The 13,773-nt window shown below is 43.6% G+C and overlaps 2 protein-coding genes across 2 annotated transcripts; one reads left to right on the plus strand and one right to left on the minus strand.

Annotated features, from left to right (window-relative positions):
- Positions 1 to 215: 215 nt before the first annotated feature.
- Positions 216 to 7,462, minus strand: scpep1 (serine carboxypeptidase 1). Its single transcript, XM_037088325.1, has 13 exons — positions 7,303 to 7,462; positions 6,923 to 7,062; positions 5,889 to 5,978; positions 5,601 to 5,756; positions 4,821 to 4,895; positions 4,310 to 4,382; positions 3,729 to 3,766; positions 3,493 to 3,621; positions 2,765 to 2,849; positions 2,507 to 2,620; positions 2,232 to 2,369; positions 1,950 to 2,113; positions 216 to 451 (listed from the first exon to the last, which is right to left on the minus strand). Exons 1-13 carry the CDS (start codon positions 7,358 to 7,360, stop codon positions 389 to 391), a joined length of 1,323 nt encoding a protein of 440 aa, XP_036944220.1. The 5' UTR covers positions 7,361 to 7,462; the 3' UTR covers positions 216 to 388.
- A 1,427-nt stretch (positions 7,463 to 8,889) lies between these two features.
- coil (coilin p80) lies at positions 8,890 to 13,695 on the plus strand. Its single transcript, XM_037088321.1, has 7 exons — positions 8,890 to 9,227; positions 9,707 to 10,730; positions 11,047 to 11,136; positions 11,745 to 11,792; positions 11,957 to 12,026; positions 12,375 to 12,463; positions 13,274 to 13,695. Exons 1-7 carry the CDS (start codon positions 8,965 to 8,967, stop codon positions 13,319 to 13,321), a joined length of 1,632 nt encoding a protein of 543 aa, XP_036944216.1. The 5' UTR covers positions 8,890 to 8,964; the 3' UTR covers positions 13,322 to 13,695.
- Positions 13,696 to 13,773: the final 78 nt, after the last annotated feature.

Here is a 13,773-nt window from a genome sequence, read left to right on the forward strand (position 1 = left end):
CAACTCAACCATTTTGTTGTGGCACCTTTTCAGTCACTATATTAACATGCAAGTGACAACTTATGTCCATGAATGCAGCTTGACTTTCTAGAAAACTGATTGTGACAGCAAAATAAAAACTTAGTTGGATTTGGAGGAAGCTCACTTGCGTGCAGTAGACATTTTGTGCCGACAAGCATCTTTGAACTGTGACAGACAAGAAGGCAGGACAGCACTTACAAAAAAGAAATGTCTTTATTGTGGACTGGCTGAAGTCTACACAGGTCAGTGCTGTAATCAAAAAAAAAACTGAGATTCTTGATTTGGTTTAGCAGGAAAAGGAATATAAAAAGATCATTTGATCATAGTGATTGTCAGAGCCAAGCCAGCTGGCATCAGAGTTAGTGGATCAGGCCTGCTGGGTGATCATCTTCAACATCTGCAAGGCCATAGGCCCTTGGTCTGAGGGAATCTGTGACAGAGAGAAAGGTGTTGAATTTCAAACTTCAATTCATAAAAAAAAAAAAAATTACCCCCCCCCCCCCCCCCATTTAATATTGTTAATCCTGACTTTCCAAATGTGGTTGGAAAAGGTGCACAAGCAACAGGGATAACTGCAGCCTTAAGAGGATTGTCAAGAAAAGGCCATTACAAAATTGGGGGAGCTTCACAAGGAGTGGACTGAGGCAGGAGTCAGTGCACCAAGAGCCACCACACACAGACGTATCCAGGACACGGGCTACAACTGTCGCATCCCTCGTGTCAAGCCACTCCTGAACTAGACACAATGTCAGAAGTGTCCTGCCGGGGCTAAGGAGGAAAAGAACCGCCCACACTGTCTAAAGTACCAGTACCTGATTTAATGACCATGGGATTACGGTGCTTGATTGGCCAGCAAACTCGCCTGACCCGAACCCCATATACAATGTATGGGGTGTTGTCAAGAGGAAGATGAGAGACACCAGACCCAACAATGCAGATGAGCTAAAGGCTGCTTTCGAATCAACCTGGGCTTCCATAACAGCTAAGCAGTGCCACAGGCCGATCGACTCCATGATACGCCACACTGATGCAGTAATTCATGCAAAAGGAGCCCCAACCAAGTACTGAGTGCAGGTACAAGAAAACATGCTTTTCAGAAGGCCGAGATTTCTGGATTAAAAGTCCTTTTTTAGCAGATCTTATGTAATATTCTAATTTTCTGATATACTGAATTTGGGGTTTTCATGAGCTGCAAACCATAATCAAGATTAAAACAAATATAGGCTTGAAATATTTCACTTTATGTGTAATTAATTGACCACACACACAAATTGAATTACTAAAATAAATTACCTTTTCCATGCAACGTCAGATCTGATCGATCTTCATTTTTAATGGTTTTACCTTAAATTACGTCCAGATCTTACAAAATGCACCTTTAACTAATGTGACTTAATTTCCTTTCCAAGAGCTTTTAGTCCTAAATCAGCTGATCACTGATTGTATTCTCTAGTTCACTCCATCATTATGTATTCAAAATGCTTCTGTCACTATGAGACCATACATAATGCTTGCCATCCTAAACTGACTGACGCTGGACGAGGATCCATGTCCAACGTGTGTGCAACACAGTACAGAACCTTATTTTAGGTAATAAACAACTGACAACAACCTCCAGGGCTGCAAAATGAAGCCTGTACAGAAATGCCAGGTCTCTATTTAGGGCTGCGTTCAGGGTGTCAGGGACATGAGGACAGATGCCAGTATTTTGCAACAGACAGATGTGGGCAGAGCCTGGAGCTACTGGAGGAATAACCCCCCCACAAACATGAAAAGCTGGGTTATGTTAGTTTTTAAGTAACCAGGCGCCACCTCTTTGCTCATGTTTTAGATAAGCCAGTCAAATGTTCAGAAATCCTTAACCTTCCTAACATTTTAAAAAACCTTTGTATGTACAGAATTGTTAAAAACATCAGCCAATGTCTTACCATGTGACCAGCTTTGAGGATCCAATAGAAGGCAAAGTTCTTGTAAGTCTTGTAGAAAGCACCAGTAACGCCAAGGGAGGCGGGGTCGTCAAGGGGAGTCCACCTCAGATCCTGAAACCCTGGCAGTCCATCCCACTTCAGCCGATTCACCCACTGCTCCTGACCTGAGACAAGGAGCAGACAATCATGTGGCACAGCTCTTTTCCAAAGGAATTCTACATGTGGAAGGGTTGAAACACTGCTGCTGGAGCTCAACAGAAGGTAACGCCCTTATTAAATTACCAATGGTGTCCACGATGAGATCCAGCTGGCCGTTGTAGACAGTGACATTCACTCCAGCGGTCAGAAGCTGGTCGACTATGTCCACCACTGGTCTCATAAAGTCACCTGCCATGTAGCTGAACACCTCCTCTGCCTGGCCTGTACACACAGGAAGACATGAGAATCATTCATAAGAGGAGCAACTTCTTAAAAAGGACAAGAAATACTGTGTTGAGAAGGTATATCAATCTAAAACAGGACAAAGGGACACAGAAGCCACCGGCGAGACACAGTACCTCCCCAGGTGACGTTCTGGGGTATGATGCCAAGTTTCTTCCTGATTGGTCCATTCATCAGCTCGCTCAGGGATTGGCTGTGAAGGGGGCGAATATGGCGACGAGTCAGCAGAGCTGGTGAGAAAGAAAGTGTATACATCTGACAATTAGATACATTAAGACGTACTGTGTGTACTCAGGACATGCATTCCGTCTCAGCCACCCCATCTAGCCAGCTGTTCTTATTGCTTTTAGAACACTTGGCACCAGCAGTCTTACCGATGAAGTCCTTTCCTGCTGAGGAGGCGAGTTTCGCATCTGGATCCTGGGTGAGGATGTTGTAGAAGTTGACTCCATTGGTGTTCTGCCATGAAAACCACAACAAGACTACATCAAACCAATAATCCTACAGTCAATATCAAAACATTTCCAGATTTATTTTTTTAATAGTTACAAATTTGACTTAGTTGTATGAATTATGAGGAGTTTATACACACTCACACAAATCCATAATTAACCAGAAGCTTGTGTTCAACACAAAATGTATATAACAAACTAGACAAGGCAAGTTCTGAAAACTTGTGGTTGTGAATGCTCCCTGTTGACCAGCTGAAGCCAAATGCGGATTGCTGGCTGTGAAAACTTTGAATAATGGCCACAATATCTAAAAACTGTGAAATAATGTAGAATTAGTTGGAAAAACTAAGGCCAAACTGAATTGGTAGCTTTAATTAGCTTTAAAGTCTCGTCTGAAGAGAGTGAAACTTTATGTAGTGGGTTCTAGGGGTGAGTTTAAAGATTGCAGTAGGCGATCATGACTGGAAACAAAACTGGTTTGTGCACTACCACAGTCTGTTCACACTGCTGCTGTCTGGCAAAAGATACGCAAGTAACAACAAAGCCAACAATTCACTGATATACACTATAATTAACTTCCTGTGTCTACAAGTACACCTGACGGCATCAAACAGGATCCTGTGCTGCTGATCCTCTGGTACTGTACCAACCTGCTCAATCACCGTCTCCGCCACAGACCACAGTTCAGTGGCCTTCTCAAACTGCTGCTGCTCCACAGCTTCCTTCACTGCCTCCGCCGCACTGCTGACGTCCGCCAGGCCGTGATCATCCAGCAGCGACTGCACGGCAGAGGAGCCACGGTCAGATGGACACTCAGCGGATCAGCAGGACAACGGAATATGGCTTTCACCAGACATCATCAAAGAAACATTTGCTCATTACTTACAGTGCTGTAGAGGTACGGCCCCCACGTCATGACGGAGTCTGTGGATGAAGCAGCAGTGAGCAGTTTGGTCATTTCAAGATAAACCTCGCTGTGTCCTTTTTACAGACTCTGGTCACTGTAATGACTTTGGTATTGACCTGCAGTGGCTCTTTTAAGTAGATTCCATACACTGTTGCCAAGTTCATTAAAATCCCCACAGAAAGTTGGTGTTTACATTTTTCACCTCGGCTCAGAACGTTTCCTAGAACACCTGGCCTCAAGAGCTGCAGTGATAAGTGTTCAAATCGATTGGATGTTGACTAATCAGTCAAGCAGAAATCTTTGGTGATTGGTTTGTTCTAGTCATAGAATTAAATCACAGCCTGTACTTGTTTTAAATAGAAGCACGCGTCCTTTGTTTACTTCTTAGTCCTCCAACAAAAGCTGCAGTTATTCCTACTGGATAAATCTAAATAACTCATTAGTAGGGAGGTAGTAAACAGATCTACAGTGAATCCAACTTCTGGGTTTGAATTAGTCATGTTTGAAATCTGGACTGGACCGGCACAAAGGCTGGGGTGTAAAGACTGACAGATACTGACCCAGTGGGGAAATCCAGGAGTCCCCAAGAGCCACACCGGCAAAGTTGCACTTCACCGTCCCTTTTGCTACAGCCTGGACAGACAAGAGCAAAAAGGTTAACAACTTGTTATTTTACTTATTCATTTTTATTCTGTCTATATTCACCAATTCATTGATCTTTCAATGGGACCAATGACGATCCAAACCACATTAGCTTCTGGAGCTTTACATCCATATTACCAAATTTATAGACTAACTTCTGTTGACTGGAAGAACACTGTAGAAAATGCAAGTGAGTAAACCTAATTTACTTTGATACGACTGGAATATATTATACATCTTTACAACCCATAACAAAAAGTTTATTACTTCTACTTCTGCAAGCAAACCATTTCACTGTTGTGTTTTTTTTGCCTACTCATCCATCATATGACAGCTCTTTAGTGTGGGACTTTCCAGTATCAGTGAGCTCACATGGACCTGACGTGGATGTTGTAAAGAGAAATCCGACTCAAAAAGCAGTCAGCTCACCTTGCTGAGCTCCAAGGAGATAGCAGCCGCCATCTTCCCTCCATACGACTCAGAGAAGATGTAGAAGGGGATGCTCTGAGAAAAGATTAAATATCTATCAATGTGAGCAAAAGACACTGCGTTGTCTTCATGTAGAGGAGATAACCCACAAGTCCTCTCTGTATCACAACACCATTGGAGGGCATAATTAGGGACATTACATGGCCACTCTCAACATGTGCAAGCTGCATTTTTTTCCTAAAAACTACTGACCCATTTCTTCCTTTCACATTTCCATCTTAAATTAATCTATTTATAATGCCAAGGCTGCAGTCACGAAACTTGAAAGTGTAACTAAGGACAGATAAAGCGTTTACAGGGGAATGTGGCTACTTGACCATCTCAGCCAGTAGGTTGAGATCAGGTTGTTGGTTATGTTAGCCATGATTACAGCCCTGTTAATTAAGTGTTCACTTTTTAAAACATTTTTGTTGTTAGACTTATTTTTGGTTGAATATATCATTTTTTTAAATTGCCAACAGACGTCCATTTAATGTTTAGCTCCTTTTTCAGTGTCCTCACTGTGAAGGCTGGCGAGTAAATACTTTTTTTAAAGACTCGAGACCAAAGCTTGAGCACCTGAGGTGTGTTAAACCAGATAGTAATGGCACTAATAATTTACACCCGTTAAGATGCCCATGAATGCAGTGAAATCATTCTTTGGGACTCCTGGTTCTTCGTAGAGTACGATAAGATCACGCTACAGTGAAGCAAACACTTGTTCCCGTCCAGCTGGCGTACCTGGAACTCGGGCCTCTCTGTAAAGAAGTGTTTGAGCAGCACCAGCATGTCCGAGGCCACCGTGGCCACATTGGTAGCGTAGCCACCTGGGCTCTCAGTGTAGCTAAAGCCAGTGCCCACAGGGTTGTCGACAAATAACACACTGGCTGCCTGGACCTGAAAGAGCCAACGCACAGAGAACAGATCAGCATGTTAACCCCATCTCCCCTCATTCCCTCACAACAATGCATTATTACACTTCTTAGCTCTTCAGCATTCATTTTGAAACCTCGAGAGCACCCATCTCACCCAGCTGGTCTTTCTGGGCTCTAGGTCCCTGTTCAGAGGTCCAATCTCCTCAAAGTTTCCGAAGCCGGTCCCTGATCCCCCTGGTCCCCCCTACAGACACACAGACAAACATCTGCAGCGGGTTCTTGACATTAAGAGGTGGGGTTTAATAACAACAAAAGCCACTCATGTACTGAATGAGATAATGTTTCAGGGGTCATGTGTCTGCTGTCCAGTGATCGGAGGGAAACTCAAGAGAAGTAATACAATATTAAACACAGCAATGTTACAGCTAATCTTTTACTAAGGTGGCTGGTTTCAATCTTGCAGAGTTGGCATCTCAAGTAAGAGCACCGCCATGAGTCAGTTCCTCCTCTGCAGCTGAAAATAGAGGCGTCACTGCTGTTACTCATAAAGTCACACTACTGTTACAGAATAGCACCAGAATGCTTTTATTGTCACTGCACAGATTACAACGAAATAGGAGGAATATTCTCTTCTCCCAACCACTGCAGCCCTCACCGATTTATACATTGCTTTCCTCTGACATCTTGCAGCGACTGAAGATTGTGGATAGCATTTCAGAGTTTCACTTCCATAAAGTGTGGGGATCTTACGACAGACAAACCAAAAAAAAGAGGGGAATTGTCCAAATCGGGGCAGCGGAACCTGAGATGAGAAGACCGCGCGATGGCCGACTAAATCTCGACGCATCACGCATGAAGCCATTTAACGTGCACATAGCAACTTGTCTCCGAGTCAGCAGGGTCATCGTGTGAATCAACGCTCCTCCAGTGCCGCAGAACACATGAGGCTGTTCGATGGCTCCTGAAGTGATGTTGCTGTGTCCACTTGGTGGAGGAAGCTGCCTGTCCACACAACAGCACAACTACAGGCAGAGCTGAGGTTCTCTGCACACTCATACAAGTCAAGTCTGAAATCATAAGATTATAGTTGCTGCATCCTGGAAGTAAAGCGAACACAGAAGAATGAAACGGTTTTACAAGTGGTACAGAGGCGCCGGTTTGGCCCTGAGAGCTTCAGAAGTGTCCTACCTGCAGCCACAGGACCAGAGGCAGGTCCTTGTACTGTGCAGCCGGGCTGTCAGCGTAGTAGAGCCACCAGAACATGTGGGCCCCGTCCCTCACCTCCACATAGCTCCACACCTCTTTACTCGTCAGGGGACTGGGGAGCCCTGCGTAAGATTCAAGCACATCTGCTGCTTTACCTTGGTATTCATTTTCAGAACAAATCCACTAAGTTACACAGACACAATAAGCGCAAGTGGTAATTATAAGTCACCATTACTTTCGTTTTGCAGTCAGCTGAATCACAGCACGACACAGTAACGAGCCTGCTGCTGTGAGCTCGCTCCCTCTGTCTGGCTAGAACACATGTAAGCGCTCTGAGTGAGTAATGATATGATAAATCTTACCTGTGCTGAGGAGAACAGCGAGGAGGAGAGCGCAGCAGGAACCTGGAGCCCGGGCCATTGTTGCAGCTTGCGACCGCTCACGGTTCCGCTCTGTGCGGCTTTATGGCCACAGCACATCACATGACCACACCCGGTCAGCTGACCGACGACGTGTCGCAGTTCACTCCCCGGGTCACGTTTCGATTTGGGAATATTACGAAAAGGGAATTAAACAAAAACGATTAACAATTAGATAAATACACAGGATAACTTTAAACTATCAGAGGCTGACAGAACAATTAATACGCATGTCGGGGGCTGGTTATTATGAGGCCACGCCCCCTACAAACAATAAGTTTACGCAAGTACATTTAAGTACACTTTTTTAAACTAAAAATAAGAAAGTATGTTTTCAGTTTACTTTTACATACTTATCAGGGGTATAAAAGTCTACAAGGCTACAAAAGTATACACGGTTTTAACTGACAAGTATACAGAAAGGCACACATAGTTCACGGTACAGTTGCAGTACAAAATAAACAATACTTGAAAAATTGTTGTGTACTCAAAGTTAACTAGTTTTAAATAAAAGTATACTCAGAAGTGTACTTTTATTACCTAAACAATGGGACAATGTAGTCAGGATTAGTATTGAATTGGACGCTTAGGAGTATACTACCAGTACATTGATATTATTGTACTTATTACATAAAGTATACTTTATGGGAAATAAACTTACCTAAGCTTCCTTGATAAAATGAATATGAAGTAGGCTATATTTCAAATTTCTTTCTATATTTTATGATGTGAGTTGATGGTTTCTGCCTCTTGATTTGCGCTTAGTACAATAAACCATGTATAAACAATTATTTTTAAAGGGGACAAAGAAACTTCTTATCTACATTTATTGCTGAGAAAATCAGTTAGCAGGCACATTAAAGGCATTTATAGTCCTGATATTGTTGTATAACTCCACTTTCTCTCTTTTTTGTGGTCCTCCCCGAAAAAGGAACCAGCTTTGACAGAATAAATCCACATCTGTATCAGCTTGTAATAACTGCCTCCACGCCAGCAGAGGGCAATGTTGTGAAAGAGGTGTCCCTGATCACGTGTGACCAAGACATCCGGATAAAAGTTGGCGTTTCAAAAGAAAAGCCCCCCAAAATGATGCGAATACTAAAATAATTATTACATTATTATTATTATTATTATTATTATTATTATTATTATTATTATTATTATTATTATTATTATTATTACTTCATGATTTATCTGTAAGGAAAAGAGACGTGGGTGATTACAGTAAATGAATATATTGTAGACAGTGCAGCAGTGTTGTTTTTTTACACAGTGGGCTACCCTGCTGAAAAAACCCAGCATAGACAGCACCGAAACACAGCATATGCTGGTCTATGCTGTTTTTGTCATGCTGTGCATATGTTGTGTTTTGGTGCTGGTCTATGCTGTTTTTTTCAGCAGGGTAGTCGTTAGTAGTTCTCTCTTTCATATTAGGTCAAAGCCATCAAAGCATCAAAAAAGTCAATAAGAATATTAATAAGCATAACAAAAAAGTTTGAAGAAGAAGAAGAAGAAGAGGAAGAAGAAGAAGAAGAATGGGTGACGTCTTATCCTGAAAAGCCCCACCGGAAATAGCGCTGTTGTTGCCGGCAGAACTCGGGTAGCATGTCCTGCATCATGGCTGCTCACAGTAATAACTTCATCCGCGTGCGCTTATTCTTTGACTACCCGCCGCCGGCTGTCATTGGCTGCCGCATGTGCTGGTTGCTCGTGGACTTGAACTCATGTCGCGTGGTGGCGGATCTGGAGGGTCTGATCAGAGAGAAGTTTGAGTTCAGCCGCGGGAGCGTCCTGAGCCTCTTCATGGAGGACTGCTACCTGCCGCACACTGAGAGCATCTTTGTGGTGCGGGACAACGACAGCGTCAGGTGCGTGTGCTTTTGCGTCTGATCGTGTCGCTCCCGACATTTGCCGCGACCACTGCTCGCTACGCGGTCGTGACGTCACGTGACGTGGCAGCTCTCAGGTCAGCTGTAGCAGGCACCTGAAGATTCAGTGGCCCCGATGGATATATTAAAGGAGCAGATCACCCGAAAAGTAAAATCCAGTCATCATCTCCTCCCCCCAGAGTCAGGTGAAGTGTCATAGCCCACAAAACAACCATTCACACCTGGCTCACCTCGCTCCAGCAACCCACATGCAGGCCTGTTGGGTCAATGACCCACAAGTGGCCTTAACAACTCTGACACTAAAGAGCTCACTTGTGTCCTTAATGACTCTGTAAGGACACTCCCACACAGAGTTTAAAAGCCTGCAACTCCCCTCCAGTTAGTTAGGACTGAACAGCTTTTTAAAGATGTGTTTCTATATCCTCCAGAGTCGTTTATCTTCACTCTTTGTTTCCCAGGGTGAAGGTGGACTGTCTGGCTCAGGTGAATGGAAACAGCAGCTATCCAGAATCAGCAAGCGAAAAGGGCAAAAAGAGACCAAGACCCACAGAGGAGGAGACTGGTGCAGGAGAAAATGGAGTAAGTGTGGAATGGAAGAAAAAGAGGAGAAAAAAAGGGAGCGAGGAGAAGCTGGAGAGGGACGCTGAGCGGGCCTCAGTTGATGAGAGGACTAAGATGTCACAAGGAAAGCATGCAGAGAAGAAGAAGAAGGAGAAGAAAAGAAAGAAGGCAGATGAAAGTGGCCCTACTGTCACCCCCAAAGCAGCCGCCTCTGTCAAAAGGGTAGAGCAGCCAGTTAAAAGCAGCAAGAAGCCCCCAGTGGCAAACAAAAACAACGTCCCCTCTTCAGATTCCAGTAGCAGCAGCAGCAGTGAGGAGGCTGAAGCTCCTAAAAGAAAAGCTGCCCAAAAAGTTGCCCCCAAAGCAACCTCCTCCACTCCCGCTGCTTCCAAGACACCTCCAACCACCAAACCCAGCCGGACAAAACCAAAGCCTCCTTCATCATCCTCCTCGTCCTCCCCCTCCTCCTCCTCTGATGAAGCTGACAGTGTCAAAGCCCCGCCAAAAAACAAACCTTTAACATCCACAGCCGTCAAAGAAAGAATAAGTGCTAAGTCAAAGTCTCAGCAGGCTCCTCCTCCTGCCTCACAGGCCACAAACCCTGCACAGGAACAGGCTGCGAGCGCAGCAGTGCCTCCTGGTGACAAAGACACCAGACCTGGCTCCTCAAGCAGCGAAGAGGAGATCGAGCTTGTTATCCGCCGGCCGATCCAGCCGCTGGGCCACGGTGTGGGGAGTCCGCTGTCTTCCAGAGGCCTTGGCCGAGGCAACAACTGGCACGGTGGCCCTGGAGAAAGGGGGAGAGGGAGAGGGAGAGGGGGCGTCAGAGGGCACAATGGCAGCTTTGAGATCAGCTATAATGAATCCAAGGAGCCTTCTTACCAGACTGATTCTCTGACCAACATGTCAGTGGTCCTCCAGGTGCGTCCTTTATTGTTACTATAACTTTGATTATGCTAACAGTAGTGTGGTGCGGGCCTGCCATGCCTAGTTATAGTTGCAAAGCTATGACTGGACAATCACTGTTTGGGGGAGGGGATTATCAAACAGTCAGCTACATTAATACGAAATGAGAATGTGTTTAGTCTTGCCTCTGTCACATTATCTTCTTATTGGCAGTACAAATACAACGCTAGTGTAAATGTATACCATGTACAATGTAAATGTATCCTCCTGAAATACTGTGTATGAAGAGGCGTTAATAATCTCTGTTTTTCTTGTATGTCTCTGTATGTAGAATGCAGCCGGAAGTGCTCCCAAGAAGAACTACAGCTCTATGCCTCTGCTAGCTGCTCCTCCACAGGTGGGACAGACGATTGCCTTCAAGGTAAGTCTGGCCTCGCCTCGCCTCGCCTCGCCTCGCCTCGCCTCGCCTCGCCTCACCTCGCCTCGCCTCGCCCCACAAAGCCTTGTGAAGAAGCTGCTATCATTTATCACTATATGATTAATATATGAAAAAAGGTTGACCACCAGTTCCTCAGAGCAATATCTGGAACATTTCCTGCTTTTGAATGTGAGAATGTTTTTTCCCAGTTGTTCTTTGTTTCACACAAGTGTAAGTTGGATATCTTCATTTTTTTCTCACATTTAAACTAAATATTACATTTGAAAACATCTATTTGAAATGGCATATGAGGTATATTAAGCATTTTTCTACTAATTTTCAGATCTTTCTACACCAGATTAGCAGCAAAATTAATTAATTAGAATTTTTCTAAGGCTTTGATGTCTATTGGATAAACACATTGTCCCATTAGAGACCAAGCTAAAATGTAGCCAGCTCCCAAGCTTGGACAGCTTCGTTTCTCCTCCTCTTTAACTTTCTTTTGACAAAATACCAGGGGAAAGTAAACAGCACACTGCAATGAATATACAAAGATTTGTGGATGAATGTGGACCAAGTCTTAATGCTGAATGAACTCTGTGTGTTCACAGTTGCTGGAGCTAACTGAGAACTATACACCAGAGGTGTCAGATTATAAGGTGAGTGCTGTCAGTCATGCTGTCCAAAACAACAGCCACAGCTCTGCCTCTTCATCTCATGGTACTGGGAAGACCCTCAGCGCGAGTGTCATAATGAAGTCTTGAATGTTTGTTCATGCTGGAATCACCACCCACCTGGCTGACCGTGTTGATGTATCTTTTAGGAGGGAAAGATTGTGAGCTTTGACTTCACCAGCAAACAGATAGAGCTGGAACTACATGGTGCCTTTCAAGGTACGGATGTTTTCACCACTGACACATACAGTGTAACCTTCAACATGCCTGGTACAAAGTTGATAAATTAAGATGTGGAAGATTGTTTTTTTTTGGTGGAAAAATATCTTTAAAGAGTCAGGACAGAGTTTGATTGACACAAAAGCGACCACGAGTGTAAAGTATTATGGATGTCATAGATTAGGAAACGTAACTGCTAATGGTCTGTAGTTTCAGAGGAATTCCACACATGGAAAGTCAGGGAGCAGAAATCATCTTTAAATGTATTTTATTGAGGCAGATTGTACAGTACTTTTCTAAATGTACCAAACATTAGTGATTGCTCACAACACACCTCTTCTCCATCAGCTCCTGTAGAGCCTGGCAAGTTTGACCTGGTCTATCAGAACCCCGATGGATCAGAGAGGGTGGAGTACGCAGTGTCCAGGGGCTCACGGGTATGTCTAAGGATGTAGCTAACTGATTTAGTAATAAACTCATAAACAGCACTTCCTAAAGAGAAGGTAATATTCTTACTGCAGTTTTGGGGGTATAATCTGATTGTTGTAGGGGTCTTTAAAATACTAACCCTGACTGATGCAGAAATGGATAAATTAACCATAGCTGATGTTTCTTAGACAGCATTTCAAAGAGTTTAAGCAGTTTCTCCTAATTCAACAGGCCTCAAAATTTAGCCTTTTTTTAAAGGGGGTCTGGTAAATAATTTGCATAGGAATCAGACTGGATTCACACAACAACACACAGACAGGCTTTTACAGCAATGAGCCGACAAACTGACACTTTTTTCACAAGGAAATAAAACGTATTGTGTTTGATGCCAAATTTATGAAACGGTTCCTATGATTTAGAAATTGCTGTAGCCCTTTCACAAAGTTTGTTCCATTTCAAGCAGGATTTTTTACAGTAGTCTGGGATATAATGTTACTACTGACTACACTTCATAATGCGGTCCACTTCCACCGCTTCCACACACACATGCACACATACAGCAGCCCACCAACATTTGTGTCAAGTAGGTCACAACAACTGTTAATTTATCTAATTCTGAAAAGTGGAAACGTTTTACATGTTCAGATAGACAGAGTTAAAATGATGACCCAGTACTATCATAAGACTTCGTAGTGTAATGTTGTCGTGATGAGACTGTAGCGATCCCATTGTTTGAGACTTGCTATCTTTAAATGTTTTGGGCCTATTCTCCAAAATTGCTGTGGACTAATCGCAGGGGATTCACTTTCCTCCCACAGGTGACAGAACGGTGGGACTCCCTGCTGGAACCACGGCTCGTCATTTAAATCTGTCCAAACAGTGACTTGGATCATCACCCCCCCCCCCCCTCCCCCCCTTTCAACTTGTAATCCAGCACCAAAGTTAAACAGGCAGTGACTTCCTGACGTTAAATATGACAGCAAAGGCATATAGTTGTGGTTGTTCATATTCTCTTCTGTGTGCTTCTAAATAAGTCATCACTTTGCAGAGAAAAGCTGCTGCATAGCAAAGTACAGGTCAAAGTACTGAAAAATGTAAGTTAGTTTTTAATGTGTACAGTTGATATGAGTGATTGTTTCCAGAACTGGGACATTATGGTTTTATGTTTTTTACAGTGATGTGATATCAGTCTTGTACAAACAGTTTTTTTTCTAATAAAATGCTGCGTCTTCTGCTTTGACTACAGAGTAGATGTCTACTTCTGTGTTCCAGTGTGTGAAAAAAAAAAATTCTACCATCAAAAGAAAAAAATGATTGT

The sequence above is a fragment of the Acanthopagrus latus genome, chromosome 23, assembly GCF_904848185.1.
Source record: "Acanthopagrus latus isolate v.2019 chromosome 23, fAcaLat1.1, whole genome shotgun sequence".
NCBI lineage: Eukaryota > Metazoa > Chordata > Actinopteri > Spariformes > Sparidae > Acanthopagrus > Acanthopagrus latus.